The sequence below is a fragment of the Phyllostomus hastatus genome, unplaced genomic scaffold (genome assembly GCF_019186645.2).
Source record: "Phyllostomus hastatus isolate PE091 unplaced genomic scaffold, TTU_PhHast_1.1 phas_contig_118, whole genome shotgun sequence".
Taxonomy (NCBI): domain Eukaryota; kingdom Metazoa; phylum Chordata; class Mammalia; order Chiroptera; family Phyllostomidae; genus Phyllostomus; species Phyllostomus hastatus.
In genome coordinates, this window is record NW_025333543.1 from 6210277 (window position 1) to 6225274 (window position 14998).

Here is a 14998-nt window from a genome sequence, read left to right on the forward strand (position 1 = left end):
TCTTCATTTTTCCTCCTATGTCTCCAATTCACAATTACATTAGCCCTTCAATGGGTACTGCCACCTCCTGAAACCCCCTTCTAAAATCAATACAACACATCATTTAGCATAAAAAGAAATTAAATATTCTACAATGTGGATTTTGAAAACATTATGCTAAGATACATGTATGATATACTGGGTTGAACAATATCCCCACAAAATTTTTGTCCACCCAGAACCTGTGATTATAACCTAGTTTGGAAACAGGGTTTTGGCAGACAAGTTTAGATGAGCTCATACTGAATTAGGGTGAGCCCTAAATAGAAAGACAAAGATTAAAGTGATACCTTTATGACCACAGAATGCCAAGGATTTTTGGCAATCAACAGAAGCTATGAAAAGGCAAGGAAGTATACTCCCCTAGAGTTTTCAGAGGGTACATGGTGCTGTTGACATCCTCATTTCAGACTTCAAGCCTCCAGAATGATGAGAAAATAAATTTGTATGGTTAAAAGCCACATACTTTGTAGTAATTCTTATAGAAGTCATAGGAAACTAATATAAATGATATGGATATACCACATTTTGTTTATCTGTTCATCAGTTGATGAACGTTTGGGTTACTTCCACTTTTTGGCTAATAACTCTGCTGTGAGCATTTGTTTACATCTGTGATCCATTTTCAGTTAATTTTTGAAAAGACATGAAGGTTTGATAGGTTCTTTTTTTTAATCTATGGACATTCAGTTGATGCAGCATCATTAGTTTTTTTTTAAGATTTCATTTATTTTTAGAGAGAGGAGAAGGGAGAAAGAGGGAGAGAAACATCAATGTGAGTGAGAAACATCTATTGGTTGCCTCTTGCACATTTCCGACTGAGGACTTGGACTACAACCCAAGCATGTCCCCTGACTGGGAATGGAACCAGTGACCTTTCAGTTTGCATGATGATGCCCAATCCACTGAACCACTCCAGTAAGGGCTGATTCAGCATCATTTGTTGCCGATTACCCAACCTCCATTGAATTGCTCTGGAATTTTTGTCAAAATCATTTGGATTTACTTGTATGTGTCTATTTCTAGGCTCTCTCTCCTGTTCCCTTCACATATCTATTCCTTCTCCAATACAACTCAGTCCTGATTACTATAGATAAACAATAAGTCTCTAAATCAAGTAGAGGAATTTCTCCTACTTGATTCTTCTTTCTCAAAATTGTTTTAGCTATCTAGGTTTTATTTTTTTGGTTTTCCACATAAATCTTAGAATAATCTATTGTCATAATCTGTTGGGGCTGCTTATAAGATAATATAATAGATTGGATGGTTTATAAATAACAAAAATTTCTCTTAGTTCTGGAGTATGGGAAGTCCAAGATCAAGGTGCTGGCAGACTTGGTGTCTGGTGAGAGCTCACTTCCTGGTTCACAGGGTATCTTCTTGTTATGTCCTAACATAGTGGAAGGGACAAGGGAGCTCTCTGGAGTCTCTTTCATGAGAACACTAATTCCATTCAGGAGGAAGCCCTGGAACCTAACAAAGGTTCCACCTCCAAATACCATCATTTTGGGGATTAGGTTTCAAGATAGGAAATATTTTTTTTGGTGGGAACATAGACATTCAGTCTATAGCATCTGTATTTACAAAAATATCTTTCTGGGTAAATTCCAAAGTCTTAAAAATCAATTATGTATGTGTAACTCCCATATTTATATCTCCAAGATCAGCCTTTCTCCTAAGATTCATTCTTGAACACCTAACTAACCACTTGACAGCTATACTTGAGTATTTTGTTTTGAATATGCTAATTCTGAGATGCTCATTTTACCTTCAAGTTTATCATCTAGTCTTCCTCCATTTTAGTAAATGGCACAACTATTTTACCCAGATGTTCAAAAGAAAACCTCATCTGCTCTTAAAGAAAGTGTGAGTGTCTTTAAATACACACACACACAGCTGAACATATCTTTCATGGGTTTAAAAACATTGCAAAGTTTCAGTCAAGTTGGCAGAGCAGGTAAATGCAGTACTTGTAACCTCCCACAAGCACATAAAAATAATAACTAAACTCTGGAACAATTATCATTCAGAAGTGCCTAAAATATAGATGAACAGAAGTCTTATACTAAGGAGATACAGAATAAGGCACATCAACACTGCTAGGAGGGGGCACAGAAGCAAAGCATGCTGGTCCCACACCCATGTGTGGTGGTAAAAACTGGGAGGGATATTTCAGTGTTGGAGGTCCCCCATGGGTAGTTGAGGAGTGAAGGGTCCCAAACCTACACCAGCTCCCCCAGCCCAGGGTTCCACTGCCAGGAAAAAAAAGTGCCCATAACATCGGGCTGTGAAAACCAGCAGGAATTGTGGATGAGTAAGATGGAAGGCTTCTAGAGTCCCAGGTATTCCTCTTAAATGCCCATGACTAGATTTACTCAGACTTACTTGTTCTGAGCTCCAGTGTGTGGGGCAGTAGCAGCTCAAGAGGTTTTGGGGCAATGGTTGGAGGGGCAGTTTTCTCCCAGAAAAAAAGTGCTGGCAGAGGCCATTGTTCCTTTGCTAACCCCTCACCTCACAGAATAGGTGCCAAATCTGAGTCTTCATCAATTTGGCTAACACTGTTTGCCCCACCCTAGTGCTACCCTGAGACCCTGCTCCAACCAATATTTCAGCCCACCCAAGCCATTTCCAGTGGATATTACATACAAACTTTTCTAAAATTTTCTGAAGGTTCACAAACCCCAAACAAATGGCATCTGGCCTTGGCATGCCATATCTCCTGCTAAGTGGTCCCAGTCCCATTACCTGGGACAGCTGGTCTTGTTTTACAGCTTGGAATCTCCCCAGTACCTCCAATCCCAGAACAAGTAGCATCCATCTGCAGATTGCTCTGCATCTCATGCTGAATGGGGCACAAGTGGTAGCCGATCTTGGTCTATACTTACTGGAAGGTCACAGGGCCAGCACAATTGTAGACAGCTTCAGATCACACCAGAGCACCAGCCAACCACCTCTGTGAATGACACACTCAAGGGGTAAACTCACTGGGCACTAGAGCACCTCTGTAGTGAGACCGATTCCATGGAGTTGGTCCTTAAACACCAGTTCTTCTGTTGCAGTCTTGGCTACTTCCCAAATCCAATTGATCTGAGGGTAGATACCTTCCACTGACTTTCCAACAGCAATCAAGGCTCAACTACAACAAGAAGGTGCACACAGCCTACACAGGGTGTACACCTGAACACCTAGTTTAGGTGACTAGGGAAGCTGCATGTGCTACAGGACACCTACTACATATGGCCATTATACCAAGACTAGAAGATATAGCAGCTCTACCTAATACATAGAAACATGCACAGGGAGGTAACCAAAGTGAGACAAAGAAACATACCCCAAATAATAGAATAGAACAAAAAATCTAAATGAAATAGAAACAAGCACTCTACCAGATGAAGAATTCAAAACAATAGTCAGGAATGCTCAGTAAATTAGAAGAATATATGAACTTAATAATAACTTCAACAAAGAGATAGGAAATATAAAAATGGAGATAAAAACATAAAAAAGAAATAGCAAGAGATAAAGAATACATTAAAATAAATGAAGACTACATTACAGGGAATCAACAGTAGAATAGATGAAGCAGATGATCAAATCAGTGATTTATAAGATAAGGAAGCAAAAACACCTAATCAGAAGAAAAAGAGAGACTTCCAGCCAAGATGGATGCATAGGAAGATATGCTTCGCCTCCTCGCACAACCATAAAAGGAATTACAACCAGATCTTAAAACAAAAAACACCCAGAACTGTCAGAAAATTGAGCTGTATGGAAATCCAGCAACCAAGAATTTAGAGAAGCCACATTCATCCCGATGGGTAAAAGGGGTCAGAGTCACAGAGACGGGTGGAGATGTAGTGTGGCATGGAGAGGCAGCAGTGGTGGCACTGGTGGAATTGACAGTCTCAAATTCATGTGTGATGCATAAAGATCAGGAGGGATACTTTGGGAGCAAGCAATCCCAGTCCCAGACCAGACCACACAACCTAGGATACCAGCACCAGGAAAATAAATATCTATTACCTCTGGATATAAAAACCATGGGGGCAGGAGTTGGGGTGGTAGAAGAAACTGCCAGATATTCATTGCTTAGAGGGCCTGCATGGACTTAGAATGTACACAAACCCACCCACTCTGGGTTTTACCTACAGCGTAACAGCTGGAAGGGTACCAGTTGCCTACGTTAAGTGGATGAAGTGACTGCAAATAGGGTGAGTGCCGATCAAACCTCCAGGAACCAGGAAGCAGCACTGTGTCCTATCCAAGCCCTCCCCATACACAGAACCACAAAGTGGTGAAGTGGGTCACCCCACCCTGGTGAATGCTAAGGCTCTGCCTCATAAAACTTAACAGGTGCACTAAGTAGAGAGTCAAAGAAGCTCTACCTAATACACAGAAACAAACAAAGGGAGGCTCCCAAATACAGAAGACAAAGAAGTATGGCCCAAATGGAAGAAAAGAACAGAACCCCAGAAAAAGAACTAAATGAAACAGAGATAGTCAACCTATTAGATGCAGAGTTCAAAACATTGCTGATCAGGAAATTCAGAGAACTCATTGAGTATGGAAAAAACAAAAACAAAAAAAAGAAATGAAGATTATACTATGTGAAATAAAGAAAAATCTACATGGAACCAACAGTGAAGGGAAGGAAGCCAGGGTTCAAATCAATGATTTGGAACACAAGGAAGAAATAAATATTTAACCAGAACAGAAAGAATAAACAAGAATTCAAAAAGCTGAGGAGAGACTTAAGAACCTCTAGGATAACTTTATCATACCAACATCTGAATCATAGGGGTGCCAGAAGAAGAGGAAGCGCAAGAAATTGAAAACTTATTGGAAAAAATAATGAAAGAAAACTTCCCTAATCTGACAAAGGAAACAGACATACAAGTCCAGGAGGCACACAGAGTCCCAAACAAGATGGACACAAAGAGGACCACACTAAAACACATCATAACTAAAATGCCGAAGGTTAAAGATAAAGTGAGAGTCTTAAAAACAGCAAGAAAAAAAAACAGTTACCTACAAAGGAGTTCCCATAAGACTGTCAGCTGATTTCTCAAAAGAAATTTTGCAGACTAGAAGGGACTGGCAAGAAGTATTCAGATTGATGAAAAGCAAGGACCTACAACCAAGATTACTCTACCCAGCAAAGCTATCATTTAGAATGGAAGAGCAGATAAAGTGTGTCCCAGATAAGATAAAGCTAAAGGAGTTCATCATCACGAAGGCTTTATTGCATGAAATGTTAATGGGATTTATTTAAGAAAAAGAAGATAAAAACCATGAACATAAAAAAGGCAACAAATTCACAACTATCAACTGAATAAATAAACAAACAAACAAACAACTAAGCAAACAACCAGAACAGTAACAGAATCACAGGTATGGAGATCATCTGGAGGATTATCAGCTGGGAGGGGGAAAACGGAGAATGGCTGCAGGGATTAAGAAGCATAATTGGCAGGAACAAAATAGGGAGATGTTAAAAACAGTATAGGAAATGGAGAACCCAAAGAACTTACACGTACAACCCATGGACATGAACTAAGTAGGTGGATTGCTGGAAGGAAGGTGGGCACTGGAAGAGAGGGGTAAAGGAGGAAAATTGGGATAACTGCAATAGCATGACCAATAAAATATACTTTCAAAAAAGAGAAGAAGAAAGCAGATTCTGTCCCCAGGCCCTCAAGAAGGAATCGGCTCCGCTGACACCTCGACTTCAGGATATCAGGTCTCCTGAGCTGTAAAATATTAAATTTGTATTTATTAAGACCAAAAAAAAGAAAAGAAAAAAGAATTTTAAAAATGAGGATGGTTTAAGGAACCTCTGGTGTTGGGAACCGCCCTGACTGGTATCAGAAACTGAAACCCCCGCCTAGGCTAGGCTAAGGGAACGCCCTTGGAACCGTGAGCCGGCAAGGAGACAAAAGCTTATCTCCCTGGCAGTAATGCTGCTTCTGCTGCTGAACCCCAAAAAGCTTGGTCGGTTAGCCAAAGACGGATAAGATTCCCCACGGGGGAACAACCCAAGCCAGGCACGATCACTTTGGGAGGCCCCCCCCAAAAGAAGGACTTGGGGGGCTGCAGCAAAAGGGGGGGTGATGGACCCTCACTCCTCGGCTTTGACAAAGTCTGAGTTCTCAGCGTCCGGAAGAAAATCTCCTTATCTCTCGGTGGCCTTAGTTCCCGCGCTCCACCTAAGCCTGAAACAATGCCGGGAAGTACAGCTCGGTACTGGGAAGTGCGGATTTCCCGGGGTGATCAGGCCTAAGAAAGAACATGTAAATTACTGTGAAACCTTCTTTGTTCGAGAATGCTCTCAGTTGAATGAGGAGGGTCTTAGGAGGAAGCTAGTTTGTTCCTCAGCCTTACAGCTCTTTGACCCCCAACTCAATAGACCGGCAGAGTTCTTTGTTTTCTATATTCCTTACTTCCCCTAATGAGTATTGTACGTTACCTGAGTTATTATGCAAAATGAGCCTAATAAAAGCAGGTATGGACGGTAAATCAGCGCGCTCCCCACTAGGGGGGGTGGCCATTCTGTCCCTACTTCCCCACAGAAACTAGTTTGTCTCTGTGCATGTGTGTTTTTTCTCGCGTGTTTATTGTCGAGCCATCCACAGTGTTCCGTGGTCACTGCTGGCCGGTGACCCACGCGCAACACTCTGGGAAAACTTGAATCATATCAATATTTGCATTATGGGGGTACTAGAAGGAGAAGAGAGAGAGCAAAGAATTGAAAACCTATTTGAAAAAAAATAATGACTGAAAACTTCACTAACCTGTTGAAGGAAACAGACCTATAAGTCCAGGAAGTGCAGACAGTCTTATACAAGATGAGCCCAAAGAGGCCCACACCAAGACACATCATAATTAAAATGCAAAAAAAAAATTAGCCCTGGCCAGTGTGGCTCAGTTGGTTGGAACACTGTTCCATAAACCAAGAAGCTGAGGGTTGGATTCTAGGTCAGGGCACATGCTTAGGTTGCTGGTTCAGTTCCCAGTTGGAGGGTATGCTAAAGGCAACTGATCAGTGTTCTCTCACATGAATGTTTCTCTCTCTCTCAAAAATCAATGAACATTTCCTCAGGAGAGGATATTTTAAAAAAAGGACAATGAACACTTGCTTATTTCCTTTCAGTTATCTATGATCTGCAATAGTCTTATTTGTTTACTTGTTTATTGTCTTTCTTCATTAAAATGTTGAACTCTATAAGGCAGCTTGGTTTGTCTTTGAGGTTGTCTCCCCAAACCTAGTTGTGCTTGGCTGTGTTCAATGATCCATAACATTTTAAAAATAATTTCATTTATTTATTTTTACAGAGGAGGGGAGGGAAAGAGAGAAAAACATCAATGTGTCAGAGAAACATCCATGGGTTGCCCCTCACATACCCTCAACCTGGGGACCTGGCCCATAACCCAGGCATGTGCCCTGACTGGGAATCAGACCAGTGACTTTTCAGTTTGTGGGATAACACCCAACGCACTGAGCCACACCAATGGGGGAGATGATCGATAACATTTATTGAATAAATGCATTTAGAAAGACATGCATGGCCCCAACATAACCAAACTACCTAAAAATAGTTATCTCTGAAAATCTCTGAATAACTCCAAACTCTTATATGAGTCATTCCTTAAGAAAAAAAAAGTATTGAAAAACTTTCAAAGAACAGAGCATGGCTACATTCTTTTTAAATCAGCTTGTGATACATAATGTTCACCATTCCTTGATGGATCTACATTTCTTTGGTGGCAAAGATAATCACTGAATCACCAACATTTCACATAGACATCAGATGTAGAAAAGTGAATTTGGACTGCTTTCACCTGGAGTTGTTTGTATTACTTGCTCTCTGAAAATTTAATTTCTTCTTCCCAGCTCTTTTGCTCCACTCTCTCCCCTTCCTTTTCTTGACTGATTTTTCTTCTAGTGCGTCTACCCAATACAGCTGGGAAAGTGTTTAGATGCTCTTAAGTTTCTGAATCTACAACATCTGAGATGACGTGAAATTTTAAGGAAGAATTGTTTGGGCTCCTTTGTGAACTCCCTCCCATTTGTCTGATGCCTTCTTGAACATATGGGTGGTGCTCCTTAGGGATTCAGTAGTCCCTTTCACACCACAGGGTACCCGTTTGACAGTGGATTTTGTGGGGGTTGGAGGGCAGTTAAAGGAAATGGGGGAAAAGCTTAGTCTTAGTAGGCAGAAAATCCCCATTTTACTCCTGGTTCAAGTGGGGCAATCCTTAAAGAGCAAGAACTCCATGAAACACACAGGCTGTCAGTTCCACCAGCTTTGCCAAACGCGCAGGTCTCCATTTCCCACACGCTTGGGGCTGTGGGGAGGTATAAGTAAGGGCCTCGGCGCCACCCCACGCGCCTGCGCCTGGCGACCCAACACTCAGGCCTGCACAAAGCGCCTTCCCGCGCCACCCTCGATGCAGCCACAATGCGCAGGCGCAGGCGCGGGGGAGAGGGGCGGGCGCACTGAGCCCTGTAGATTTGGAGAAGCCGGCAGTCATGGCGGCGGGCAGGCTACGTGGCCTGGCAGTGGCTGGTGGAGGCGAGAGTAGCGAGAGTGACGACGATGGCTGGGAGATTGGGTATCTCGATCGGGCATCGCAGGTAGCAGAGGAGGTTTTTTTCTTCACGCGCCCAAATCTACCTCCTGGCTCTCAAAGGCCCGGCTACGTGAAACTTCTTCCTCACTCCTTCCCCTAACTCGTTTTTCCAGTGAAAATACAGGCTTTTGGATTTCAAACAAACCCGCAAAGTTTTCGTCTTTCCTTACTGTGCTTTACATCGACAGAACTTCTTTAAGTTGTTAGTGTAGTAGTTCTTCACTTGGTTTGGACCCTTCCTTACCTGTTCCCTTTTAAAGATCATTTTAGACATGAATTCTTTACGAACTTTGTATGTTGCCCAACCCATCTCCGTCAAAAAAAAAAAAAAAAAGATTTTACCTAAGACCAAACGTTATTTACTGCTGAAGTGGAAATGCAAATATGTAAAACTACTTTTTAAAAACTTTTTGCTTTTTTAGAAGTTAAAAGGACTGTTACCCACTGAAGAAAAGAATGACACATTTAAGAAAGCGTTGACCACAGGAGATATTTCATTGGTCCAAGAGCTCCTAAATTCTGGTGAGAAATAAGGGATAGTTTCAAGCCAACCCAACTGTCTAAGTTAACAACTGTTTCTAATTTTAAAAGTTTTGAATTGCCTTCCTAATGGAATCACAGTGCGTGTTAGTATAGGTAGTGCCTTACATGTCTTTTTTGACTGAGTTCTCTTTGCCTTTTCTTCCTTTAATTTGGAATGCCACCCTGTTACCTTCCATAGTTCTTCCACATTTTCAAAAACCTTATTCTGACTAATCCTACTCCACCATGATAATTCTTACTCATTTTTCTCAGCATTTTCTTGGTCTATTATATGTTCCTCAAATGTTCTAGTTTTGTACATTTCAGTTACGTTCTTTTCCCGTGCTGGGTGTGTGTATGTGTGTGTGTGTGTGTGTAAAATAAGGCCTGAGTTTAGAATCAGAATACCTGGGTATGTGTTCCCTTGGCTAGTCAGTATGGTTCCCTGGAAAAGTCATTTAAACTTGCAGAACCTCAGTTTCTTCACGTAAAGCATCTTAATTCTGGCCTGGGTCCCACAACATTTTTTTCTGTGGATCAAATTAAATATATGACTTTTAAAAATTATCTTGACATAGAAATGTCAAGGTAACATTGTTGATAATAATGTTGAAATTATCCAAATGAGTAACAGTCATTTGCCATCTACTTGTAGATACAAAACATACACATATAAAATAGTTAAATGATATTGTATATAGAAAAATGTTTGTCTTTTATGCTAGAGATGCTTCATGGTTTAGCAGACAGTAAATCATTTTAGAAACAGCATAGTTCTGGGTTTGCGTACTAGTCCTGCCATAGATGGCTCTGTAATCCTGACCAATTGCTAAAGCTTCAATTTCCCCCATTTTTTAAATGGGATGCATTATATCAAAGGTATTTGGGCAGGGACTAAAATGAGATATACATTAATAAAGTTCTTAGACCATATAGGCATTATGTAAATATTAGCTGTTCAACAAAAGAAGAATCTGTATGACTGTGGACAGTAGAACTTGAGTTTGTAATTAAAGATGAAATTGGATAAAATTTGAATAATAGAGGCTTAAAACCTAATATAAACACCTGCAGGAGTGTGCATAGTGTTGAATGTAGTAGAATAGGCAGAAATTTGTTTAGGAAAGAAACTTTGTCTTAGGAGTAGTGGGACTAGGTGCAATGAGGTGAAGGAGGTTCCCGAAGGGTGAAGACTTGGAAAGAGCCTACCGATAAAGTAAGAATTTAGTCAACCTTTTATAATTGTTTAATTACAAAATTTTCAAAAGTTCATTTTAAAAGGTCAATAATAATAATATATAATTATGAATAGAAAGATACCTTTCACCCCCATTCCTCTGAAGTCTCTCACAAGTCATTCCAGTTTTAGTATTTCCTGGTTTCCTTCCAGATGTCGTTACTTAACACTTCTTAAAATATTTTCAAATATTGCCCTTCATAATCATTCCTGTTGATACATATTTCTGCACCAATTGAGAAGTTTAATTAAAAAAATGAAAGCTTCCTTTGAGTCAGCCACTCCATTTTTAACAGTTCAATCAACCATGTCTTAGTTTTTGTTATTCTGCTATATACTATTTTCAGTTCTTTTTAAATTATTAAGTATTTCAGACATTCAGAAAGGTATGGAGATATCTCTTCTTCCCCCTGGAGATAACCATTTGCCTATAGTTGGTATTTATGTTTCCTTTGCATATCTTTAGATTTTTACTTTACATGTATATATCCCAAAACAATATAGTGTTATTTTGAATGTTTTTGACACATAAATTTGTTGTGTTGCCCTGGCTGGTGTGGCTTAGTTGGTTGAAGCATTGTCCTGTGCACTGAAAGGCTGGGGGTTTGATTGCTGGTCAGGGCACATATCTAGGTTGACGTTGGATTCATGGGAGGCAACCAACTGATGGTTCTGCCTCACATCAGTGTTCCATTCTTTCTTTATCACCCCCTCCTCCCCTTCTTCTCCTCTCTCAAATCAATGCACACATGTTTAAAACTATTTAAAAATATATTAGGCTGGTCAAAAAATTTTTTTTTCTGTAAGACTGTTCTAGTAGCGCTTAGTTGTCTCTAACTTCATTTAAAACAATTTTGTTAGATTGTATTGTGACAGCTGTTATATCAGCATTCATTTAAAAAACTTAAAATTGGTAAACCATTGTGTAGCCATTTTAATACTGAAGATGGAAGAAAATATGCAACATTTTCAGCATATTATGCTTTAGTATATCAAAAAGGTAAAAACACAACTAAAATGCAAAAAAAAAAAGATTTGTGTAGTGTATGGAGAAGGTGCTGTGACCTATTGAGCATGTCAAAAGTGGTTTGCAGTTTCATGCTGGAGATTTCTCACTGGATGATGCTCCATGGTCAGGTAGACCCGTTGAAGTTGATAGTGATCAAATCAAGACATTAATTGAGAACAATCAACATTATACCATGGGGGAGATAGCCAACATACTTAAAATATCCAAATCAATAAAGTTACTGATGAAAATGAAAAGTGTGTCTTTCACAGAAAAAATATGAACAGATTTTTTTGGCCAAGTCAGTATATCTATTGTGTCAATCTTCTTAAACTTCAAGTTTTAATACTATGCCTTCTGGCCCAGTGGCTCAGTTGTTTGGAGTGCTGTGCTGTACGCCAAAAGGCTACAGTTGATCTCTGGTGAAGGCACATATCTAGGTTGCAGGTTCAGTCCCTGGTTGGGGGTGTACAGAAACCAACTAATTGGTATTTCTCACGTGAGTGTCTTTCTCCTCCCTCTTTCATCTCTCTAAATTCAGTAAATATCTCCTCAGCTGATGATTAAAAAGTAAATAAAGTAAACTATGTCTAGAGCATAATAGATGCCTTTTTAAATATTAGAGATGATGATTAAGAATTTTTATACTAACATGCTGATTTGCTTATCTTTTTCTTTACATTGATTCCTTTTTATGGTTTGAGCAGTAATGTCATTAAAGAAACAATAATGAGAAAAAGTTGTTTGTCTGATCTTATTCATATGCTTTCAGTTGTAGCCGTTTAAAGAGAAAAATTTGTTAGAGAAGACAAGTTGCACCAACAGTGTATGCATGTACTAAGAAGGTTTTATGTTGTTTTCTCTCAGTAATTAACATCCTTTTATGTCAATTAAAGTTAGACAGTCAGGAGTAATATTTCAGCAACTTAGTATAGATATTCTCTTCCTCTGTGTGGATGGAACCCTTGATAACCAGAGACTATAAAACTGTAAATTAAAAGGTGTTAAGGTCAGGCTTATATTCAGTGGTTTTCACATACAGGTGTTCCTTCTTTGAAACAGAAAAACATTCTATTTTTATTCTTACTATTAGCAAATATTTATTAGCTTGGGGAGAGAGATTGCTACTTAAATCCTGATCTCTTTATAGAAAAGACTTTACTTAATTTTAATAGATTGCATTCACTGCCTCTTTGTATCTTTGTTCTTGTATCACATCTCCTATACTCTTCCCCAGTCCTACATCCAAACCTAGCTCAGAGATCAACCATTTTTTTCTTTTTTAATATGATCAAATCAGTCAGTGATCTGGGATAAAATCAGGTGATTCCAAGGGTTTTTACCACTGATGGCTTGAGGATGTTAAGGTTAGCTGCCTCTGCTGGCTCTTGTTCTTTCTAGTTTTTATCTATTCCTTTCTGTCCCATTCTGGATAGTGGCTTTAAAACTTCACCCTGCTCCTCAGGCCTGATTATCTCATCTAGGCCTTCTCTTGTTCTAGTACACTGCTTGTCATTCATTTGTTTAGGGCTGAACATGATGGTCATTTTGACTTGTTCTTTTCTATCACTTCTCCTCTTCAAGGATATTTTAAATTCTGATGATCCCACCTTTGAAATGTTCTTTTGTATTACATCCTCTTTCTCCCCACTGCCTTGCTGTGACTTAATTACATAGGATTCTAGTCTCATAACTACTCTTCCTGTCTCCTGTCCACTCTTAATAGTGGTACCTTTGTTGTCTTTATAATACAAATATAATGGTGTCAATTCCTGGATCCCATATACAGTTAACATTTCTTAATAGAGCTTTTATAATCTAACCCTAACCTACCTTTTTAGCCTCATATTTGGCAAGGTCCCCATGGATAAATCTTGTGTTAGAAAGGAAGTTAAGGAAATTTTAAGAATATACATGGAGCTTACCATCTTAAGAATGTATAATATTCTTTCCTTCTTTATTTATTTTATTTTTTTTTTTAGAAAGAGGGGAAGAGAGGGAGAAATAGAGGGAGAGAAACACCAATGTGAAAGAGAAACATTGACTGGTTGCCTCCAGTATGTGCCCCTACTGGGGACTGAACGTGCAACTTAGGCATGTGCCCTGACCAGGGTCGAACTGGCCACCTTTTGCTTTGTGATATGATGCCCAACCAACTGAGCCACACTGGTCAGTGCAGAAATGTATAATATTCTAATTAAAAAGACAATTTACCTCTATGAAACCTTTACCAACTCTCCTAGAGAGATAATGATTGCATGTAAACTTGTTATACTATGTGTATAACAGTTTTATATATGATAAAACATGTCAGATAAGGTCTCTTGGAACATAGCATCTACAAGTGAAAATGAAGTTAGCTAAATTATTGAAGTCTAGATTTAATCATTTTGCATTTTTTAAAGACATTATTACCATAAAATTCCTTCCTATTATAAAGTATACATGGTCATGTCACATGCCCAGTACTTTAAGCATATTAAGGTGATAGTGTGTGTGTGTGTGTGTGTGTGTGTGTTGTGGTGGAGGCTTTAAAAAGTTTGTTTTTATTTTGACAGGCATTAGTGTAGATTCAAGCTTTCGGTATGGATGGACTCCCCTTATGTATGCTGCTAGCGTTTCCAATGTAGAGCTGGTTCGGGTCCTTTTGGACAGAGGTGCTAATGCAAACTTTGATAAGGGTAAGATGTTTTGAGTATTTAACATATGTGAAAATTTATTTTGTATACTTCCTTGTTTAGAAGCCTAATCATATTGTGTTAAGGGATGGTAAAATATACTTTTCATGCTCTGTTTTCATATATTTACTTTAAAATAAAACTTTGTCCATGAAAAAAAAAGTAAGAGTAAGATGTTTGAGATAATGTAACTGATTATGTTTACTGTGATTTTCTTGATTCCCAAGCAGCTTTACGCAAAGTGAAAAAAAGTTAAACCAGTTTTAAAAACCTCTTTTTATAGTTACGTTAGGTGAATAACATACAATATCATATTAGAACCCATTGAAATTTTGAAAAACCTCCTTCCCAAAGAGATTCCACTTATATTATTTTTATAACTGGTTGTGTTATTATATATCTTTAGCTTCTTTGCTAAAGGATTTGGGTTATTTTTACAAAGGAAAAATTCATTGAAAGAAAACATTGAAAAGCTGATAATTTTGTGGAAAATTACTTGAAAATCAGTGCTTGAAATTTAAAACTTAACTCTAACTTATTCTAAAGTTGTTTCAAAGATAGTTTATTAAATCCATATATTTCTTCCTTGGTTACTAAATGATTTCTACAGAGAAATCAGTACTACTCAGTACTTCTTTGAGAGCTTTTGAAAAATAAGAGTATATGTGCAAGTCCAGTTTAATTATTATATTGAAAAACTGATTTTTGTTTTTAATGTGTTTCAAATGAGCAGTTAAATTCATTTCATAATTCAGGTATAGGTTTTATTTTCAAATTAATTTTCAATTAAGTTTGTACCAATATTAGATATTTATAAAACCATTTATATTTAGTTTTCTTTTATATAGTTTGTATAAATTCCCATCTTAACAGTTTTATGTT

At 38.5% G+C, this 14998-nt stretch overlaps 1 protein-coding gene across 1 annotated transcript in view; it reads left to right on the forward strand.

Moving 5' to 3' along the window:
• The first annotated feature begins 8551 nt into the window (after nucleotides 1-8551).
• ASZ1 (ankyrin repeat, SAM and basic leucine zipper domain containing 1) overlaps nucleotides 8552-14998 on the forward strand; it is a 74127-nt gene continuing 67680 nt past the window's right edge. Inside the window, exons 1-3 of the mRNA XM_045847819.1 lie at nucleotides 8552-8674; nucleotides 9093-9192; nucleotides 13997-14119. Of these exons, the coding sequence (XP_045703775.1) occupies nucleotides 8570-8674; nucleotides 9093-9192; nucleotides 13997-14119 (328 nt within the window). The 5' untranslated portion in view covers nucleotides 8552-8569. The remainder of the gene's footprint in view (nucleotides 8675-9092; nucleotides 9193-13996; nucleotides 14120-14998) is intronic.